This window comes from Lontra canadensis, unplaced genomic scaffold (genome assembly GCF_010015895.1).
Source record: "Lontra canadensis isolate GAN:19392208 unplaced genomic scaffold, GSC_riverotter_1.0 scaffold58, whole genome shotgun sequence".
Lineage (NCBI taxonomy): Eukaryota > Metazoa > Chordata > Mammalia > Carnivora > Mustelidae > Lontra > Lontra canadensis.
The window spans coordinates 8,800,700-8,823,635 of NW_022631052.1; the positions used below are offsets into that span (position 1 = coordinate 8,800,700).

At 46.0% G+C, this 22,936-nt stretch overlaps 2 protein-coding genes across 4 annotated transcripts in view; both read right to left on the minus strand.

The window, feature by feature from the left end:
* CAMKK2 (calcium/calmodulin dependent protein kinase kinase 2) overlaps positions 1–6,208 on the minus strand; it is a 46,655-nt gene extending 40,447 nt beyond the window's left edge. Inside the window, exon 1 of the mRNA XM_032876331.1 lies at positions 6,129–6,208. The gene's annotated coding sequence lies outside the window, so the exon portion shown is untranslated. The remainder of the gene's footprint in view (positions 1–6,128) is intronic.
* An 8,521-nt stretch (positions 6,209–14,729) lies between these two features.
* Positions 14,730–22,936, minus strand: part of ANAPC5 (anaphase promoting complex subunit 5) — a 42,309-nt gene continuing 34,102 nt past the window's right edge. Inside the window, exons 14-17 of one of the 3 annotated variants that reach the window (XM_032876338.1) lie at positions 22,510–22,617; positions 22,279–22,426; positions 15,639–15,801; positions 14,730–15,067 (exon numbers count right to left, since the gene is read on the minus strand). In XM_032876338.1, coding sequence (XP_032732229.1) covers positions 14,856–15,067; positions 15,639–15,801; positions 22,279–22,426; positions 22,510–22,617 — 631 coding nt within the window. In that variant the 3' untranslated portion in view covers positions 14,730–14,855. The remainder of the gene's footprint in view (positions 15,068–15,638; positions 15,802–22,278; positions 22,427–22,509; positions 22,618–22,936) is intronic. The other 2 variants (XM_032876340.1, XM_032876339.1) reach the window with 2 other exon arrangements.

The following is a 22,936-nucleotide window of genomic DNA, read 5'->3' on the forward strand; positions in this document are numbered from 1 at the left end:
TTTGGGGGGACATGGTGATGAAGTGCACATCCCTTCTCCTGCACACAGCAAATGCTCCCTGAACGGACGCTGTTGCCAGGAAAGCACTTCCATGGCTAGCAAGTTCAAGTCCCTCGCCTGGCTTGAATTTATATTAAAACAAAATCTTTATCTCTAATCCCACCGTGCTAACTTTACTCTTTCCATCTTCCCCTCTAACTCTTGTCCACATGCATCACTTTTCACAAGACTTAAATAAAGCAAAGCGTGCACAGAATGTCACGTCCTTGCTTACATGTATCCAAAGAATGTGTGCACGCTCCCAAGGCTTTCATCACCAGCACAGGGCTGCCCATGGAGTTGCTCAGACCCAGAGAGGTGAGGTGGCCTCCACAAGGGAGCTCAGCAGGTCCCGGACTAGGCCAGGGTGAGAACCAGAGGTTCTGACCCCTGCAGCCCCATGTCCCCTGGGGGACAGGACACTTACAGAGCAAGGAGCTCCAGTGTTATTGTTTGGTTAATAAGGAAGCCCCCCCCATTCATGCCATCAAGCGTCTAAAAGCCAGGTGCACCCCAGTGGCCCCAACCTTAAAAGCCAGGTGCACCCCAGTGGCCCCGACCTTAAAAGCCAGGTGCACCCCAGTGGCCCCGACCTTGAATAGAAGGAAGTGTGAGTGGGTGGGTTGGTGTGAAGCAGGTGTGTGTGGGGGGGGCCTACCTGGAAAGGGAGGCAGAGACCATCTTCCTTCTTTCCCCCTCTCCCACTCAATCTTTCAGGGAACCAAAGGAAGAGGCAGAGACACAACTGAAATTTGAGTTTGTAGTGAAAAGAAGTAACAATTTGAAACAAATGAAGAAGTAACTCAGACTCCAACATTCTGCAGCCTGGCAGGTGGGAGACAGAGGGGACCAGCCTCGAATCCCCAGGCACCCCAGCCATCCCTACCCATGGCCCTTCTCCCACCCTTTTCCCTCCCTCTGCAGCCTCCCCGCACAAAGCACCCCAGCCAGGGCCCAGGAGGGGCTGGGAACCGGCTCTGCCTCTGAGGAACCAACCCCGTCCCCCACACCTGGACAGAGAACCTAGTAGAATTGTCTGAAATGAATCTAAATAAAATCCCTTTCCATCAGGAGCCTCAAAGGCAAAAATCCTAATGCACTTATAAAAACCCCGGTCGGAGGTGTCTTTCTTCCATGCCCTGCCCCCACCCAAACCACCGGGTTCCCCATTTAAACTTCTCCAGCAGAGGCTTATCTCAGACACCACCCGCGATACCCCTCCCCCCACCCATTCACCGCCTACCTCAAGCCCCTGCGGGCAGAGGGGCCAGACCTTAGCCTGGGGAGGGGTGAGGGGGCATCTCTTCCTGGGACCATCCTCTCTCCTCTCCAGGTTGCGATTAGCATTTTTATCTCTGCAACTGCCATCTCTCAATTATTTACAGAAGCCAACGGGATAAAAAGAGACAACACAAAAATAGTTGCTCAGCAGCCTTCAGGATGGGGTGGGGGTGGGGGTACAACAGGCTCTTGGGATTTTCTTTCTCTCCTTTTCAAAGGGGAAGATGCTAGAATTATTTATCTTTCCCAAAGCACTCCCGTAAGAGTTCACAGACCACTCATCTGGGAGCTCTCCGGGGCCAGGGACCATGTGCCAGTGTCCCTCAGCTCCCAGGGCAGGGCTTGTTACCAGCCCCCCAAAAAGTGTGGGCTCAGTTCAGTGACATATCATCAGGGTTCCAGAGCCAGTGCTAAGTGAAACACAGCGCCCTGCTCTGCCCTGTTTCCATCCAGCCTTCCAAAAAACATGAGACAGTCAAAAAAACAAAACAAAACTTGGCTTTTCTCTCTGCTTAAAATGTTTCATAATCGAAGAAAAAAGTTCAGCAGCACCACTACCAAAATGACAGAAACAGAAAACACAGGCAGCTGAAATCACTCCTTCCCCATTTTGGTCATGAACGTCCCCCGGTAGGGAATGCTAGGGCATTCCCCACGAGCGACAGCGCCCACCTCCTCTGAAATATACCCAGTTTTTCGCTGTGTTGAGGAAGGGATCCAATCAGAGAAGAAAGGAAAAAATAATCACTTAAAATCTTATTTTTCAGAGAGTAAAAAACCATACCCTCCTGAAGAGGGATTCTATTCTGTGAGAAAATGGGCATCATCTGCCATCATATGGAGGTCAAGGTAAACTCGAGAGCTCAGGATTAGAAGGTATGCCAGGAAACTAGACAAATCCCAGGGGCCTGGACCTTGATTTTCTCATCTGTAAAATGGAGCTGCTGCAGCCCGGCCAGGGGGTGACTCTGGAGTCCATCTTCTATATGAACGTTGGCTCACAGACAGTGTTCCCAAAGACCCTATTCTCCCCTCCTCTCTGTGTTCCACCTACTCAACTGTTAAAGGGAAGGGGCTAAGGGACTGCTCTTTTCTGGGCTTCCTCCCAGCTCCGGGTTCACTAGGCTTCTGATTTCCTCCATGGCAGGCATTTCTGGACAAGCTGTCAGGAGACTGTGCTGACTCCACACCTGGCCACAGGGTTAGGGCTCCATCTGTCTGGGGAGGCTTTCTCTACTTTGTGGATTTACTTACCTGGAAAAAGTCTCACAAAAATACATGCCAAAAGATGACATGTGGACCTACGTCTAACAAATCACCGTGATTGAAGAAATGGAACCGAATGAAATTCACACTCTCCCTGAAAAATCACACCGTACCCCCGTGCATTGAGCTTGGAGGCACCAGGCTTGCGAAGGAAGCAGGATTCTTGCGGCGGAGCTGGAGGGGGCCCGAGATGGAGGGAGTCCTGAAAACCCTGTTCCTCGTAACTGTTCCCCAACTGAATTCCAAGACCCTTCCTTCCACCACCTTCTGTCTGCCAACAGAGTGACAAAGTAACATCCCAGGCCCAGAGGTTCATTAACTGGGCTCTGAGGAAGCAGAGGTATGCATGAAGTGGCCTTAAAAAACCCTCACAGTGGAAAGCACCCAGAGTCCACCAACTGATGAATGGATAAACAAGATGGGGTCTATCCATACAAGGGAATACTACTCAGCCACAGAAGAGAAGCACCCACATACTTTACAGCATGGGTGAAACTCGGAAACATTTCGCTCCAAGAAAGACAAGCCAGACACGAAAGGTCACATATTAACGGGTCCATAAGGGAACCAGCACAGCTGAAAGAAGAAAAGGCCATTCCAGGAGAGGAATGCAATTTCCTTCACTTCCAAGAAAGAAATGAGGGAGAAGGCCAAGGCGACACCCTGGAGGCAGGCGTGCCTTAACCCCACCGTCCCACCCCCCAGGGTCCTGTAGCTCAAAGGGGAGGAGCTGACTGGGAGAGCAAAACATCCAGGGAAAAATAGCAACGCAAGGCCCTCGGACCCAAAGGACAATCTGAAACAGCATTTGCCCCAAATCTCCAGGATCAGGAAAGGTAGCAAAAACTCAAGGCTTCCCAGCTACCAGAAGGTGGGATGAAGAAAGGAAGGTTGCAATTGACCTTAACCAAGTTCAAGTACCCTGCCTGTCTGAGCCCTTCCGTTAAATGAGTTCATGATGGGATGAGGACGACTCTGCAACCCACATTGAAATCTGAGCCAAACGCCTTGAAAATAGGCTTGGCCTGCCCCACCCAGCAGCCCATCTTGGATGCAGGTTGAGGTTCTCAAGGAGGAAAGTCCTGGGTGACTGCAGAAAGTTCCCGCTCTAGGTCAGACCCTTCCCCTCCCACTCCCATGCAATCTCTTTCTCTTTCTCTCTTTTTTTTTTTTCTTGAAGATTTTATTTATTTATTTGACAGAGATCACCAAGTAGGCAGAGAGGCAGGCAGAGAGAGAGAGGAGGAAGCAGGCTCCCTGCTGAGCAGGAGAGCCCGATGTGGGGGATGTGGGGCTCGTTCCCAGGACCCTGAGATCTTGACCTGAGCCGAAGGTAGAGGCTTTAACCCACTGAGCCACCCAGGTGGCCCCCTCTCTCTCTCTCTTTTTTTTTTTTTTAGCCCATCCCTTAAGACTGAGCACAAACACCACCTCCTTCTGGGAGCCTCCTGGATTCATACCAGCAAGAAGAGATTTCTCCAGAAACTCCATCGCCCTCTGCTTCCTTCATTCCCAACACACTTACTCCTCCTGGTGTATTTCAACACGGACACTCCTGGCATTCAGGGCAGTGCAATTCTTCATGCCTGGCATGGATCTGGCCTGCTTGCCGGACATTTGGCATCCTTGGCTCCGGCCTACCAAAGCCAGAAGTGCTCAGCATCACTTTGACAACCAAAAGTCACCAGGCGCTTTTCCAAATGCTTGCCAGGAAGGTGCGACTGCCCCTGGTAAGAGCTATTGCAGAGTTATTGGTGAATATATTTGGCCACTAGCCCACTAACAACCTGGGAGCAAAGACAAGTCAATTCGCATCAGTACCACGCCCACTTAGCTCTGTGTCCTCCTAGGCTGGCTTAGTAAACAATTCTGGGTCCCTCAAAAAGCTGAGGACAGCCTTGTAAGGGACCCTGCTGTAAGAGAGGTGGTAAAGTGCATAGGCTCAAGGGCCTGACAGGCCTGGGTTGGCTGTGTGACCCTGGGCAAGCTGCTTAACCTCTCTAATCCCTCTACAGAATGCGGCAACACTGCAGGATTGTTTCCACCCTTGACCTCCTCATCTCTACAATGGGAGTAAACAATTCTGCCTCTAGGATTTTCGTAGGCATTAAATGAGATAATAAATGCAACACATAGCACAGTGTTTGGAGGCTCATCAAATGATGGCTATTACTTTTTATGACAAAAATACACTGTGCTCTCACTAGGAATAGCTGCTTTCTACATAGGAAGGGCTTAAATTGAGCAATCTGGAAGGAGGTGCCAGGGCTCACCACAAAGCTGCATCTGCATAGCACGAACACTGTTTATTCTTAAATTGCATGTTTTTGTGGGGTTGTTTGGGAGGCGGGGAGGGGGGGGCTCACTCCCCCAAAACCCTCCCCTTGTTGCTGCCCCTACCTCCCGGAAAACATGGCAGCCTATGGGGACACAGAGCTATCCTCTTCTCTCTCCCCTGGGGGCAGGGCTAGGAGAGGGGGTGTGGTAAATGACGGTACCACTCTAGGGGACATGAAGTTTCTATCTCTAGGACTGTAGGGACTTCCAGATTAAAGTTACCTTTAAGGAAGTGGACACTACATGTCCCACCTCAAGCCAGTGAGCCACTCTCTTACTGAGGGCACTGAGTTCCCAGCCCCCTCTCCAAACGGTATCCCTCCACCCCAAACTTCTGATGGAGACAGGAGAGGCTAAGGTGCAACCTCGCTAAGGACAAGTGAGAGCAGCAGAGCGGCTGGCAGAGCTGTGAAAACACCCCGCTTCCCAAACTGGGCAGCGCAGAGGTGGGGGGAGCCAGGAGGAGCTCGAAGCTGGACAGGGTGGCATTCCAGGCATCAAGACCCAATGCTTACGGGGCTGGGCCCAGACTCCCCGCGTCCCCAACATTCAAGCAGAGGGTGACGGAGAAGGCACCTCTCCGCACTGAGTGCTGCGGACCGGAGGTAAATTTAGGTCAAAAGGACCAGTCAGCGAGGCTCCGGAGGGCGGAGGCAGAGGGCCAACTAAGAGAGGCAAAGGTCCCCAGGCCCCGCAACTGCTGATCCAGGGTCCTGCCCCTTGCTGTCGGTCCCACCCACCAGGGCCTGGGTTTGCCCCCAAGACAAGCGGGGTGCGGGGGTGGGGTGCTCAGAGGCCGGCGGCCCTCTCCTTCCCTGCACTCTGTAGCTTTCCCCACCTGTCAAACGCGAGAGGGTGGGCCTAGGCCGCCTCCAAGATCCTTGACTGCCCCGGCCCCGGTGACATCGGTTCCAAACTCCGGGACCGCCCCTGCCACCCCCAGCCGGGCGCGGCCCGGCCAAGGAGGCCACTCCAAGGCCCCAGGCGCTCCGAGAACGCGGGGGAAGGGGCGCCCGGGGGCCGAGTCCCCCCACGTGGCGGGGCGTGGGGCGCCGCACGTGGGGTCCTCTCCGCGAAGGGAACCTGGGGCCGGCCTCAGGGCTTTGTCTGCAACCCCAGCAGCTGTCCCCCGCCCCGACAGGGCGAGGGCGCCCGGGGCTGCGGCGCTGTGTCCCCGGCCCGCGGCCCCGCTCCGGTCAGCTCACCTGGGCTCCGCGCCTCCGCCGCCGCCGCCGCCGCCTCCCGCGCTCTGCGCCCCCGGCTCGGCTCTGCCCGGCTCAGAGCGGCCGCGCGCTCCTCTCCGCGGCCCCGGCCGGCGCGCAGGGGGTGGGGCGGGGGCGGGAGGAGCCGCCGGGTCCCGGCTGGGGCGCGACGACGCCGCGGGCTGCGCGGGGATTGGCCGCGGCCTCTGGAAACCCGGGCGCGGTGCCGCCCTCGGCGCGCCCCCGCCGGCTCGGCCCCGCGCCGGGGAGGGAGGGGAAGCGGGAGCCGGTGGAGACGAAAGTAGCGGCGAGGCGGCGGGGTGGAGAAAGGAAAAGAAAAGGGAGGAGGCGAAGGCTAGGGGAAGTGAGGTGGGGCCGGGAGCGGCCGCGCCGAGCGGGGAGGAGGGAGAGACCCGGCGCGCGCCAGAGCACGGGCTGCCGCGGGGCAACTTTGCCTCCGCCCGCGGCGCGCACCTGCCCCGGTTCTCCGCGCGGCGGCTGCTGCACCCTTGGGCAGGCCGGACGCGCCGGCAGCGCTCGCTTTGTTTGGCCAAACGCGGGGACTGCAGGGCGGCGGCTGAGTCGCGGAAAGTTCCCCAAGCCTGCGGGACAGCCGGGGTCCTGCCTAGCGGCCGGGCTTCCGTCCCAGGGCTGCTGCCTCTGCACCGGGCGCCGGGCTGGGGATGCGGCCTAGATTTCGGGTCTCCACCCATTCGGGGAAACCCCTTTCCTCACCCGCCTCCCCACTGACCACTACTCAGGGCCCGCCCTAAAGGCTGGGGAACGGTGTTCCTTTGCCACCCCCCACTCCACCCGGATGTACCAAACTACATGAACCCCAGTAAAGTTCTGGCTTGTCCCCAGGACTACTTAGATGCTCTCTGTGGAATACATCTTTTTCACAAGCATTCTACCCCTTTGGGGCGCCCTCCTTTGCTGGCGCCTTAAGAATGTGTTTAGTCCCCCAGCTGGGTAACGGCATTGCAGGGGGAGGGAGAGAGGAGACCTCAAAGGCTGCCTGACCCGCCGACCTTAGATGGTTTCGAAAACCAGTCCTGACCCAAAAGATACCCAGTCGGTGTATCGCTGACCCTGCCAAGGAGCCAAAAGGGATTCGAGTCCAGAGGGGAGTCAGGGACCAAAGCAGTTAAAGGTTCAAAGCCCTCTTGTACCGGGTGGATTTCCAGTCCTCTTCAGTTTATTTAGTATTTCCATGCTGCACGGCTGCTCACCAACAATTCGGAGCTTTCAACCAGATGACCACCATTTCTGATGTTCTGATTTTTTTTTTTTTTTTGTAATAGTAAAAGCCCGAAAAAGCCGGAAAACAACCTTCCTAAATGTTCATGGGGAGGATGGATAAACAAAAGGTATAATGGCCATTTCATGGAATACTATGCAATAGGTCGAAGGAGTACGTACATTTGCTCTATTTGTACACACAGGTGGGAAGATCCCCAAACCAGAATACTGAGTAAAGGAGCAAGTTGAAGTATACAATATGATGTATAATTAGTATTTTAAAACCCCCACATAGGGGTTCCCCGGGTGGCTCAGTGGGTTGAAGGTCCTGGGATGGAGCCCCACATCCAGCTGTCTGCTCAGCAGGGAGCCTGCTTCCCCCTCTCGCTCTGCCTGCCTCTCTGCCTACTTGTGATCTCTCTCTGTCAAATAAATAAATAAAATACTTTAATAAATAAATAAATAGGCTATCTCATTCATGGACACATGCTTAGCCTTTTTTAAAAAGGTCAGTGGGGATTGAGTATAAATTAAATTCATGACAGTCTGCCACAAAGACAGAAGTAGAGCCAGAGAACAAGGACAGGGAGCATAAGGAATGTTGGACAGTTTCGTGCCTTTTACTTATAAATGAATTCAGCAAATGCTGAAATGTAAAGTCAGCTCTGAATGGTAGATGCATAGTTCTGTTTTTCCATATTTTGCTATTTTCTCCCCCCAAAATATGTATTGGGACTGATGGGGGAACATTTTGAACATTTCTGACTCTATGTCAGGGGTCAGCAAACTTTTTCTGCAAACGTCCAGGTAGTAATTATTTTAGACTTTCAAGCCATGTGGTTGCAACTTCTCAGCTCTGCCTTCCTAGCAGGCACAGACAAATGAATGGGTATGGCTGTGTTCCAATAAAAGTCTTATTTGCAGACACTGAAAGTTAAATTTCATATAATTTTCACATGTCACAAAATAGTATTGTTTTGATTTCTCTTCAACTATTTAAAAATGCATAAACCATTCTTAGTTAGCAGGACATATAAAAAACAGGTGGCATGCCAGATTCAACCCATGTGAGCAACAATTTGGCAACCCCTGCTTTACTAAAGAAACCAAAATAGATATTGGTTGATGTCTCTTCCTGTTACTTGTTAAAATATACTATTCTGTATATTACTAAACTGTCTATGTTTTATTATTTTTTAAGGTTTTATTTATTTGAGAAAGAGAGTGAGAAAGCATGAGAGGGGAGAGGGTCAGAGGGTAAAGCGGACTCTCTGCTGAGCAGGAGCCCAATGTGGCGCTCGATGTGGGACTTGATCCTGGGACTCCAGGATCATGACCTGAGCAGAAGGCAGATGCTTAAATGACTGGGCCACCTATGCGCGCCAGTCTATGTTTTATTAAAATGCTATCATTAGCAGGCAGAAACTTAGGTAAACACACACACTACTGTGTAAAGGTAGAGGCCAATTATGTGAGAAAGGCAAGAAAGTGCCCATTCAAATCTAAACTCTGGCCTAAGATACACTTCCTTCTGGAAGAATTTCCTGAAATGTTATGATCCAGGCCCTCCTTGGCCTCTGCCCTCTCTGACCTCCTATAGCAAGGAGTGCTGCCACGGATTTCAGTCTCAGCCACCAGGCTGTCTCTTTTCTTTCCTTTTCACTAATGGGTTCTGATTTGTCAGTAGAGCTATTAATTCCTGGAGTATAGATAGCACTGCATCTGAAACATCTGTTTACCTTCAGCATTGGGGTTGAAAGCACTGACTTTGGAGTCAAGAAAGACCTAGTGCAAATCCCAGCTTTGCTAGTGAAGAGGTCTGTGGCCTTGGCCTTGGACAGGGACTCTGGTTTCATCAGCTGTCAACGATAACCAGCTTCGTTCACAGGTTCAGTGAGGTTTAAATACAACAATGTGTGTAAAGGGGGCGTCTGGGTGACTTAGTAGGTTAAAGACTCTACCTTTGGCTCAGGTCATGATCTCAGGGTCCTGGGATCGAACCCCACATAGGGCTCTCTGCTCAGCGGGGAGCCTGCTTCCTTTTCTCTCTCTGCCTGCTTGTGATCTCTGTCAAATAAATAAAATCTTTAAAAAAAAAAAAAAGTAAAAATTTTAGGGGCGCCTGGGTGGCTCAGTGGGTTAAGCCTCTGCCTTCAGCTCGGATCATGATCTCGGAGTCCTGGGATTGAGCCCTATATCAGGCTCTCTGCTCAGCCGGGAGCCTGCTTCCTCCTCTCTCTCTCTCTCTCTCTCTGCCTCTCTCTCTGCCTACTTGTGATCTCTGTCAAATAAATAAATAAAATCTTTAAAAAAATAAAATAAATAAAAATAAAAATTTTTAAAAACTCTCCCTTAAAAAAAAAATAACGTATGTAAAGTTAATAGCTCAGTATGTGACACATAAGTGCTCAGAAGTACTATTAAGATACTTAGTACAGCTGGGGCGTCTGGGCGGCTCAGTTGTTAAGCATCTGCCTTCGGCTCAGGTCATGATCCCAGGACCCTGGAACCCAGGACCCTGGGATCCAGCCCGCATCGGGCCCCGTGATCAGCAGGAAGCCTGCTTCTCCCTCTCCCACTTCCCCTGCTTGTATTCCTTCTCTCTAGCTGTGTCTCTGTCAAATAAATTTTAAAAATCTTTAAAAATATAGATGTATACATACTTGGTACAAAGCTAAAAATCCCATTGATTATGTGCCTTTCTTATTAAAGTGAATTAACCAAAGCAGAGGACATCATAATTGCCTTTCTTTGACATTTGGCCTTCCTTATGATAGGAATCATCCCACTGAAGAAAACCATTTTCTTCTTAGAGATATGAAAATAAAAATTGGCTTTGCTTTTTGGGTTTTCTCCTCTAAGAACACTAGAAAAACCTGGTCTAGGCAAACCGATCTTGTTGTCTTGACAACCCAGATTGCTAAGAAAATAAGTAAACAAAGCATCTGAATCTTATTTTTAAGAAAACTTGGGACAGTACAAGGGAGGGGCTGAAAACTAAGACCAAAGAATTATCTTACCCCCTAGGACAGCACCATAAGCTCCTGCCAAGGCTTTGTGTTTTCCTCTGGGAACTGTTCTGTGTTCTACTCATGGTGTTCACTGGAATATTCTGCCTCCCAAACCTCAAACATCCAGGTAGAGATAGCAGGATTAATCACACTGATATACTGTATTAACTGAATTCCTCCCCATTCAACAGGAAAGTAGAGAAACACTGGTCCAAAAAAAAAAAAAAAAAAAGGAGAGAGCGAGCCTGAGAAGTTTCCCTTCAATGGGCATTGAGATTAAAATGTTTGTTAGTCCTAAACATAAACAACAGCATAAAAGGAGAAGTCAGTGGGGACATAGATGAAGCAGCTCTTCATTTGTCTTAGATGTATTATGAGAAAGAAAAAATCAGTGTAAGCATCCAAAAATATTGGGGCGAAATACAAAACACTCTCAGCAAGTAGGAGTGTTCAAGGCATGTAGGTCAACAGGAAGATGCTCCAGTGACAAGACTGAGAAGCCTGTCACCCTGGGATGGAATCCCCACAGATCCTTCCTAGTGAGGGGGCTGGGTCAGGCCAGATCTCCCAGGCTATTCCCTCAACTGTAAAATAGTATTTGGCTTACAAGCATTAGAGATGGTAGGGGTGGAAGTATCTAGCACAGTGGCCTATACTGGGCACTAGATAAATGTGCCTGGTATTACCAGTTATCAAATCTAAACTCTGAAAAGAATGTTCACAAAATATTACGGTACTTCTCAAAACTCCGGAAACAGGGAGCTCTGGGGGGAATGTAGGAACTGGACTGGAATCCCATCTCTGCAACCTACCAGCTGTGTGACCTTGGGTAAGTGAATTAACCTCCTTATGCCTCAGTTTCTACATCTGTTAAATGGGATGAATGCTATTGCCTATTGGGGCGCCTGGGTAGCTCAGTCGTTTAAGTGTCTGCCTTCAGCTCAGGCCATGATCACAGGGTCCTGGGATTGAGCCCTGCACAGGGCTCCCTCTTCAGTGGAGAACCTGTTTCTCCCTCTCCCTCTGCCCCTCTCCCCCCAACCCTGCTCATGTGCTCTCTGTCTCTCAAATAAATAAAATCTTGTACAAAAATGCAATTGCCTACGTTTTAGGATTGTTGTAAAGATTAAATGCATCAATATACATAAATTACAACATGGCACTCTGTGTTAAAATATTTGTACCCACCTGTGGCAGGGCTGGAAACACTCATCACTAAATCTGCTAGTCGAGCTCCCACCATGCTGAGTCCCTGGCTTGGGTCACCACACCTTTCTTCTCTGTAAGGTCTCTGATAGAGACCCACTGGCAATACAGCCTCAATTCCTTCCTCACCAAACCCTTTCCCCATTTACCCAAAGCATCATTTAGTTACACTTCCATGTTAAACCATCCATAATTACACCATTCTGAATCTTCCTGCCCAGATGCTCCACCAGGAAAAAAGCCAATCAGCTATAACCCAGACAGTTCAGGGCAGGGTGGGGGGGGTGGTTCATTCTTTTTTTTTTTTTTTTTTAATATTTATTTATTTGACAGAGAGATCACAAGTAGGCAGAGAGGCAGGCGGAGAGAGAGAGAGAGGGGGAAGCAGGCTCCCTGCTGAGCAGCGAGCCCGATGCAGGGCTCGATCCCAGGACCCTGAGATCATGACCTGAGCCGAAGGCAGAGGCTTAACCCACTGAGCCACCCAGGTGCCCCGTGGTGGTTCATTCTGATGTTTCCAACTTTCCATTTAACCCTTATTCCTTCCTGGAGGAGAGGGGCCTCAGCCAACAAATCTAAGTCACAGATGGCAACAGGCCAAGGACTATATTAGCTTTGGATTCAGTTCTGCAAGGGTGAGTGTGCAGGCTGGGAGCAGGACCAGGCAGGCTAGCTTCACGGGTGTGTAAATTGTGCCCCTTCCTTGGTTTAATGCTCTATTTAATACAGGGTTTGTATTTTTACTTGGCGCTGGCCCTACACATTATGTAGATGGTCCCAGTCAGGTCTGATTTCTGGTTTTCCAATGTTGATACGTGAGGGGTCGGCTGAGCAACCTTGCCCCATCTCTTGGACCTTCTTCTGCTGAGGCAGAGTGATTAGGATCACTTCTTAGACTAATTACATGGACAAAAATGTATCAGTTGAGAGAATACATTTGGAAGAATTAAAAACAAACTGATAGGGGCACCTGGGTGGCTCAGTGGGTTAAAGCCTCTGCCTTCGGCTCAGGTCGTGATCCCAGCGTACTGGGATCGAGTCCCGCATCGGGCTCTCTGCTCGGTGGGGAGACTGCTTCCCTTCTTCTCTCTTTGCCTGCTTCTCTGCCTACTTGTGTCTCTGCCTGTCAAAAAAACCCAAAAAAACAAACCAAAACCTGATAATAGTGGTTACTTTCTAGGAGGAAATTACTTTACTCTAGAGCCCTTAAGAATATTTAATTTTGGGGGTGCCTGGGTGGCTCAGTGGGTTAAGTCTCTGCCTTCAGCTCAGGTCATGATCTCAGGGTCCTGGGATCGAGCCCCATGTCTGGCTCTCTGCTCAGCGGGGAGCCTGCTTCCCCTCTCTCTCTGCCCATCTCTCTGCCTCCTTGTGGTCTCTCTCTCTCTGTCAAATAAATAAATAAAATCCAGAAAAAAATAGAATATTTAATTTTTGCCATCTACATATATAACCTTTCAAATTTAAAATTTTTCAACATCAACACACCAATTACTGTCTCATTCTCTACACCAAGCCTCTTGTTTCCAGAGCAGCTGTCTTTAGCCAACAAACGCACCCCATGAGTGGGAGTTCTTTTACACTGTTTCAAAGAGCTCTAGAGATAAATTATTTCCCATAAGAAGGTTTAAATTTAACGGAGAAAGAGCCAATGATAGAAACCGTAAAATTTGGTTGGTTCCTTGTTGCTGTTTTGGACTTGAAACACAGTGACTTTCCTGTGAAGGAATACCGAGGGATAAGATAAATTCACAGACAAAGCAGTAACTGGTTCTGCTTAATTGCAGGTTTGAGACGTAAATTAGATACATTCTATATTTGAGTGATAGCACCCACACACCTCTGAGCTTCAGACCCTTTTTTTTTTTTTTTAATTTAAAAGATTTTATTTAGGGGCACCTGGGTGGCTCAGTGGGTTAAAGCCTCAGCCTTCGGCTCAGGTCATGATCCCAAGGTCCTAAAATCAAGTCCCGCATCTGGCTCTCTGCTCAGCAGGGAGCCTGTTTCCTCCTCTCTCTCTGCCTGCTTCTCTGCCTACTTGTGATCTCTGTCTCTCAAATAAATAAATACAATCTTTTTTTTTTTTAAGATTTATTTATTTAACAGACAGAGACCACAAGTAGGCAGAGAGAGAGAGAGCCAAAGGCAGAGGCTTTAACCCACTGAGCCACCCAGGCGCCCCTTCAGACCCTTTCTTAATTTATAATCACCTTATTTATGAATTCCTAGACTTATCATCACCTCCCATTTATATAAAGAGAGAAGAAATATACTCATGCAGAAGATACAAAAAACCAAATACCCAGAAAGTAACTGAAACAGGTTTCTTGTCACTGGTCCAAAAACCATAAAAAGATCTTTTCCTTTTAGGGTGCCTGGGTGGGTCAGTCAGTTAAGTGTCTGCCTTTGGCTCAGGTCATGATCCCAGGGTTCCAGGATCGAGCCCTGCATCTCCCTGCTTCTCCGTCTTTCCCCCTGCTTGTGCTCTCTCTCTGTCAAATAAACAAATATATGTATATATATTTGTTTGTACTGACCCACTAGAGAGATCTACCAATACCCAAAAGAGCTTATGTCTGAGGACCGATGCTAAATGAATTCATGTGATGGAGAGTATGCACAGATTCTAATAAGACATTGGCAGCTTTGCTCAGAGAGAACATCATCCTTAATATTTGCACTAACTTAATGAAACAGCTGTTTATCAAAAACAGTCGGTATCTTTTGCTATCAAAAAGAGAAGGGTGGGGCTGCTGGGTGGCTCAGTTGGTTAAGCGTCTGCCTTTGGCTTGCATCATGATCCCAAAATCCTGGGATGGAGCCCCATGTCGGGCTCCCTGCTCAGTGGGGTCTGCCTCTCCCCTCCCCACTTGTGTTGTCTCTCTCTTGCTCACTCTCTCTCTGTCAAGATTTTATTTATTTATTTGACAGAGAGAGTGTGTGCGAGAGAGAGAATGCACAAGCAGGGGAGAGGAAGAGGGAGAAGCCGGGAGCCCGATGTGGGGGCTCTATCCTAGGACTCTGGGATCATGACCTGACCCAAAGGCAGACACTTAACCAACTGAGCCATCCAGGTGTCCCTAAATAAAAACCTGAAGAAAAAAAAAGGAGGGAAAAAACAAATATGTATACTCTAGCAACAAAGTAAGACTAAACAGAATGCAGTTTATTGATCAGACAGACATCAAGTACATCATCTACATGGAGGGAGGGGATGTAAACAAGTCCAAAATCTTCTAGCCTTTATGGAGGCTCGGCAGGGATGCACTCACTAGAGATGATTTATCAAGGGCACCCCGTGAGAAGGCAGCTCCTGATGCAGCTGCCGGAAGAGCATCGCACACCGGTTCCTCTCCTGGGTCTTCCCCAGTGTGTGGTAGAGTCTGGCCTGGAAGTAAACAACATCTCTGATTTGCTCTTTGCAGTCGACCTTTGCAAAATAGTTCTTGGCTTCGTTGAGATTCTCGATGGCTGCCTCCAGAGCTGAGGGAAAGTGGGAAAACACCACACATGTTTAACTCAACAGTCTACACATCATTTTCAAAACATAACATCTGGGCGCCTGGGTGGCTCAGTGGGTTAAAGCCTCTGCCTTCAGCTCAGGTCATGATCTCAGGGGCCTGGGATCAAGCCCCGCATCAGGCTCTCTGCTCAGCGGGGAGCCTGCTTCCTCCTCTCTCTGCCGGCCTCTCTGCCTACTTGTGATCTCTGTCAAATAAATAAATAAAATCTTAAAAAAACAAAAAACTTAACATCTACTTTTATTGATTTAACATGTACCAGATAGTTTTGTAATTCTACTCTTCAAGAAGAAAAAAAAATACACTAGGGTGAGGTTTTTAAAAAGGTCTTTGGTTAAAATAATGATTCACTTGCCCTTAAATTTCATGCCAAGCAAACATGGCAAAGTACTTTAAATACAGCATGAAATTTTAACATATATTTGAGAACTTAAATACTGTCCCAAATTTAATGTCTTTCTTCTTCTGGGTCCTAAATTTAATGTTTTTTTTCCACATTGGTATTGCCTAGCAATCTCTGAGTGGCTCCCTACCTTCTGCTTTCTTCGGTGGATCGTAAGAAGCTGCTGAAGCCACCTGGCACTTGGCCACCAAGAACATGGCACGGCCTTTGTCCAGCACTGCCCCGTCAGCCAGGATGGGCTCAATGGCCATGTGGAGAAGACTTAAGGCCTGTTCTGGGATTCCAAGAATGAGCTGAAAAAGAAACACTGTGGTACTGTACAAATCCACATCCACTGCCCATGACAGAAAAGGCTTCACTTCTGGCTCTTCTCTCCTGAAGGGCCATGTCTGGCTTATGCTCTCCTTGACATGTTCTACATTTAATATGCACTGCACTCCTAGAAAACAATGTGTGTCAATCTGATTTCATATTATGATGGCTACAGTAGGTAGTAGTTATTCACACTGTAGAAAGGTTTTTGTCTTTACAAAAAGATTCAGAATCAATATCCTTTAGATTGGTGATTCCAAAGGGTCAGAACATCATCCTTGCTGTCTAAGAAACATTCAGAGAAGGGGAACCATTAAGAAAATAACTCAAAAGCAAATAGTAAAATAAAACAAGAAACATCAATTTAATACAAAAGAAACAGTAATGGAGGAACTGATGAACAAAAAAGATGTAAGACATAGAAAAAAAGAAAAAAACAGAAGTCTTTCAAATCCATGGTTACATTAAATATAAATGAATTAAATTCTTTAATTACAAGGCAGAATTAGCACAATAGATTTGAAAAAAACATGATCCAACTATATGCTATCTACAAGGATACTCTGGTTAAAGACACAAATAGGCTGAAAGTAAAAAGACAAAAGATATTCCATGCAAACAATAACCAAAAGAGAGCTAGAATGACTATTCTTATATCAGATAAAATAGACTTTAAATCAAAAACTGTTACAAAAGGGGCACCTGGGTGGCTCAACTGGTTAAGCATCTGACTCTTGGTTTTGGCTCAGGTCATGATCTCACAGTTGTGGGATCAAGCCCCACATTGGGCTCCACGCTCAGTGTAGAGTCTGCTTCAGATTCTTTCTCCGTCCCCCTCTACCCCTCCCTGCTTATGCCCTTGCACTCTCTCTAAAATAAATAAATAAAATCTTAAAAAAAAAAACAAAACCTGTTACAAAGCTAAAAGACATTACACACTGATAATGGGTCAATTTATCAAGAAGATACAATTATAACCACATATATACCAAACAATGGAACTCCAAAATATATAAAGCAAAAAATGATAGAACTGAAGGAAAAATTAGTTTAACAATAACAGTTCCAGTACTCCACTTTCACTAAGGGAGAGAACAATCAGACAGAAGATCAGCAAGGAAGTAGACCTGAAAAACACTATGAACTGACAAGCTGTAACAGTCACTGGTTAGGGAGCACACTCTACCCAACAACAGCAAAATGCACATTCTTCTCAAGTGCACATGGAACACCTTCCAGATAGATCATGTGTTAGGTCCCAAAATAACACTCTAAATTTTAAAAGACTGAAATCATACTATGTATCTTCTCTGATCACATGAAATAAAATTAGAAATCAATAATAGAAGGCAATCTAGATGATTCATAAATATACAGAAATTCAAGAACACACCTTTGAGTAAACAGTAAGTAAAAGAAGAAATCACAAGGGAAATTAGAAAATACTTTGAGATGAAGACACATACAATACACAGAAACTTATAGGACATAGTACTCAGAAAAAATTTATAACTGTAAAGGCATAAATTAAAAAAGAAAAAAAATCTCAAATCAGTAAGTTGAACTTCCACCTTAAGAAACTAAAAAAAAGGGGGTACCTGAGTGGCTCAGTCAGTTAAGTGTCTGCCTTCAGCTCAGGTCATGATCCCAGGGTCCTAGGATTGAGCCCCGCAATGGAGAGGCTGCCTCTCCCACTCCCCCTCCCTTCTCTGCCCTCCTCGTGCACTCTCTCTTCTTTCTCAAATAAATAAAATCTTTAAAAAAAAGAAAGAAAGAAAGAAAGAAAGAAAGAAACTAAAAAAAGGCCAAACTACATCCAAAGCTAACAGAGCCAGAGAAATAATAAAGATTAGAGTGAAAATGAACAAAATAGGGGGTGAGGCAGCTGGATGATGGACATTAAGGAGGGTATGTGATATAATGAGCACTGGGTATTATATTAGACTGATGAATCGCTGACCTCTACCTCTGAAACTAATAATATATTATATGTTAATTAATTGAATTTAAATTTTAAAAATAAAATTTTTTTTTTAAAGATTTTATTTAGTTATTTATTTGACAGACAGAGATCACAAGTAGGCAGAGAGGCAGGCAGAGAGAGAGGAGGAAGCAGGCTCCCCGCTGAGCAGAGAGCCCAATGTGGGGCTCGATCCCAGGACCCCGGGATCATGACCTGAGCTGAAGGCAGAGGCTTTAACCCACTGAGCCACCCAGGCGCCCCTAAAAATAAAATTTAAAAAAGAAAAAATGATGACATATTAAAAAAGAAAGAAAAAAAATGAACAAAACAGAGAAAAGAAAAACAACACGATCAATAAACCAAAAGCTGGTTCTTGGAAAAGATCAAGAAAATTAACAAACTGTTAGCTAGACTAACTAAAAAAATAAGAGAGAAGACTCAAATGACAAAAATCAAGAATGAAAGCAGGGAGTTAGCTAACAACCTTACAGAAATAAAGAGGACTATAGGAGAATACTATGAACAATTGTATGCCAACAAATTAGATAAATTAGATATAATGAACAAATTTCTAGAAAGATACAAATTACCAAAATTGACTCAACAAGAAATAGAAAATCTGAATGGGGAGCATCTGGGTGGCTCAGCTGGTTGAACGGCCACCTCTTGGTCTCAGTGCAGGTCTTGATCTCAGGGTCCTGAGTTCAAGTGGCTGCGTTGGGGGCCTACTTAAAAAAAAATCTGAATGGACCCATAACAAGTAAAGAAAATGAATTGATAACCAAAAAAAACTTCCAAAAAAGAAGAGACCAGGACCACATGGCTTCAACGGCAAATTCCATTCAAACATTTAAGGAAGAATTAACACCAATCCTCATTCTTCTCAAAAACAGAAGAGGAGGAAACATTTCTTAACTCACTTTATGAGGCCACTATTACCCTAATATCAAAGCAAGAGGAAGATATCACAAGAGAAGAAAACTACAAACCAATATCCCTTATGAATACAGATGCAAAATGCTAGCAAACCAAATCAGCTTATTAAAAGGATCATACAGCTAATCAAGTACGACTTATCCCAAGAATGCAACAGTAGGTCAATATGCAAAAATCAATGTAAAACACTATATTAATAGAATAAAGGGGAGGGGCACCTGGGTGGCTCAGTCGTTAAGCATCTGCCTTTGGCTCAGGTCATGATCCCAGGGTCCTAGGATCAAGCATCAAGTTCCCTGACTCAGCGGGAAGCCTGAGGCTCCCTCTCCCACTCCCCCTGCTTGTGCTCCCTCTCTCGCTGTGTCTCCCTCTGTCAAACAAATAAATAAAATCTTTTTAAAAGAATAGAATAAAGGGGGGGGCACAATCTACTCAATTGAAAAAAAAAACAGGGACACCTGGGAGACTCAGTTGGTTAAATCTGCCCTTGGTTCAGGTCATAATCCTGGGAAACCTGCTTCTCCCTCTGCCTGCCTTTCCCCGTTTGTGTGCACGCGCGCGCGCGCTCTCTCTCTCTCTCTCTCTCTCTCTGACAAAGAAATAAATAAAATCTTTTTTTTTTTTTAATAATTTTATTTTTTATAGAAATAAATAAAATCTTAAAAAAAAAAGAGAGACAAAAAACATTTCACAAAAACCTAACACCATTCAGGAGTAGAAGGGAACTTCCTCAATCTAATTCTGATGCACCAGTGAAAAACCCACAGCTAACACCATGTTTAACAACGAAAGACTGAAATCATCCCCCTAAGATCAGGAGCAAAAACAGGATGTAAACCCTTGCCACTTCTATTCAGCACTGATCTGGAAGTTCTGCACAGGGCAATTAGGCAAGAAAAGAAATGAAAGACATTCAAATTGGAATGAAAGTAACACTCTCTGTATTTGCAGATGAGCTGATCTTATATATAGAAAACTCTAAGGAATTCTTAAAAACCTGTAACAGGTATTAAACAAGTTCAGCAAAGTTGCAGGATATAAGATCAATACACATTAGCAATAAACAATCCAAACATGAAATTAAATTTTTATAAGTTTAAAAAAATATGTTATTTATTTATTCACAACAAGGAAGGAGCAAAGGGAGAGGAACAAGCAGACGCCGCGCTAAGCACAGAGCCCAACACGGGGCCCAGTTCCCAGACCCCAAAATCATTACCTGAGCCGAAACCAAGAGTCAGACACTTAACCAACTGAGACACCCAGGCCCTATGAAATTAGTTTTCTAAATTCCATTTACGATAGCATCAAAAAGAATAAAATACTTAGGAGTAAGTTTAACTAAGAAATTCTAAGAATTGTGCACTGAAAATTAGAGGACACTGTTAAAGAAATTATAGAAGATCTAAATAAAAGATATCCTGTTGGACTTAATATGGACTGAAAGACTTAATATTGTGAAGATGGCAACACTCTCCAAATGCATCTACAGATTTAACACAATCTTTATCAAAATTCCAAATGCCGTTTTTGCTGAAATGGACAAACTATTCTAAAATTCATAGGGAATTGCAAAGGAACAACAATAGCTAAAATAATTTTGAAAAAGAACAAAGTTGGAGGCCTCTTACTTCTTGATTTGATTGATTGATTAACTTTAGAGAGAGAGAGAAAGCATGAGAGGGAGGTGGGGAGGGAGGAAAAGTCTCAATGCAGGGCTCCATCTCACAACGCTAAGATCACGCCCTGAACAGAAACCAACTGCACTATCCACAAGCCCCTCTTACTTCCTGATTTTAAATTTAATACAAAGTTCAGTAATCAAAACAGTACAGGCATAAAGACAGAATATAGAACAATGGAATAGAATTGCGAATGCAGAGGGGCACCTGGGTGGCTCAGTGGGTTAAGCCTCTGCCTTCGGCTCAGGTCATGATCTCAGGGTCCTGGGATCGAGCCCCGCATCGGGTTCTCTGCTCGGCGGTGAGCCTGCTTCCCCCTCTCTCTGCCTGCCTCTCTGTCTACTTGTGCTCTCTCTCTCTCTCTGTCAAATAAATAAAACCTTTAAAAGAAAATAAAAAAAAAAAAAGAATTGCGAATGCAGAAATAAACTCAATGTCCATGATCAGTATTTTTGACAAGGTACCAACACCATTCAATGGGAAAAGAACAGCCTTTTCAACAAGTGGTGCTAAGACACGGGGATATCCGTAAGTGAAAGAATAAAGCTGGACTCCACCTCATACCATATATAAAAATTAACTCAAAATGGATCAAAGATCTAAATGTAAGACCTAAGACTATTAAGATCCTTAGAAGGAAATATAGGTATAAATCTTCATGAACTTGGATTAAGCAACAGTTTCTTAAGTAGAATACCAAAAGAAAAAAAGGATGAAATGGATTTCATAGAAATTAAAAACTTTAGTGCATCAAAGGTCATGATCAAGAAAGGGAAAAGATGGGGCGCCTGGGTGGCTCAGTGGGTTAAGGCCTCTGCCTTCGGCTCAGGTCATGATCCCAGGGTCCTGGGATTGAGCCCTGCATTGGGCTCCCTGCTCAGCACGGAGCCTGCTTCTCCCTATCCCACTCCCCCTGCTTGTCCTCAATTTCTGTCAAATAAATAAATAAACAACATCTTTAAAAAAGAAAAAAGAAAAAAATCACTAGAGAAGCTGGAAAGGAAAACATTAGATTTCTGTGCTCCTTCCATACAGATACTGACTGCATACGTCTGCAGCAAGGCCAAATATGTAGATATTTTTTAAATCTTCCCAATTGATTTTAATGCATAGTTTGGGGAATCTCTGCTTTAGTAAATGCCTCTAGTGCCAGTGAGTTCAAAATGCATTCACTCACTAAATATTTATTAAAAACCTGGGCGCCTGGGTGGCTCAGCACGTTAAGCCTCTGCCTTCGGCTCCGGTCATGGTCTCAGGGTCCTGGGATCGAGCCCCGCATCGGGCTTTCTGCTCAGCGGGGAGCCTGCTTCCTCCTCTCTCTCTGCCTGCCTCTCTGCCTACTTGTGATCTCTGTCTGTCAAATAAATAAAATCTTAAAAAACAAAAACAAAAACAAAAAACCCTACTATGTGTATGTTTTACTATGTACCAGAAGACACAGCAGGGAGAAAACAAAGGCCCTTTTCTCACAGCCTTTACATTCCTCAGGGGGAGATAAAAAATAAACATAAAATACAATTTAATTTCCAAAAGCTTTCAATGAACACACAACTTCCTCATTTCTTTATCCCCTTATTAACCAAGCATAGCTCTGGGCCAGCTAAATCATTAATATGATACAAGTGTCCTCAAAGAAGAGGTGCACCCCCTTTCTTAAATACACAGCTCAGCATGGCCAGTGCTGCTGGGAGGGGTCAGCTTGCCATGGAGTTCGCAGCTTCAGACTCCCATGGAGGGCTTGACAATGAGACTACATTCCCAGACTTCAATATTAAGAAGTAAAAGCTCATTATTATCCTTTCGAAAATGAAGAAGTAGTAACAGACTCACCAGTTCTTGAGCACAAATATGTGCTGTAAAAACAGAGATCAGCTTACCTGAGCAAAAGCCAAGTTCAGCACCGTTTCTGAGGCCAAGTACTGTAACCGGTACTCCTTGGAGAGGGCCAGAGCCTGCAGGAGCACGGGCAGCGCGATGGTGGGGGAGGAAGATCGCCAGTACAGCTCTGCCACAGACAGCAGGACACTGCCCGCAAAGAGAAAGACACGGGATGAGAACAGCGGATACAAAGGATCACCTACAGCAGGGGCTCGAGGGACCTCCCTTACCTGATCACCATTTCTGTGTTCCTGATTTTCTGACAATGAATCAACAATTTTTGTAAAAGCTTGTGCGCCTCTGACATTTGGTTCTGAGCTTGTAGTACAATTGCTTTCCTGACACAGAAACAAAATAAACACAAGTGGTGACGCTGATGTTTTGTAAGTCGAGCCCCCTTCAGGGTTGGAGTCTCTATTTCCTCAATTAGACTGTGAACCTCCCAGGGGGAAGAACTGTGCCTGATACAATTTTTGTGAAAAGAGGAAAAAAAGTGTGTGTGTGTAAGCACATGTGTATACACCTACCCGCCCCCACACACACATGCAAGAACACAAAAGTCTGAAATTATCGGTATCAGCATGTTAGTGATTATCTTGGGGTGATACTTATTTTGTCCATTTTACTCATCTGTATTTTCTAATTTCCCAGAACAAA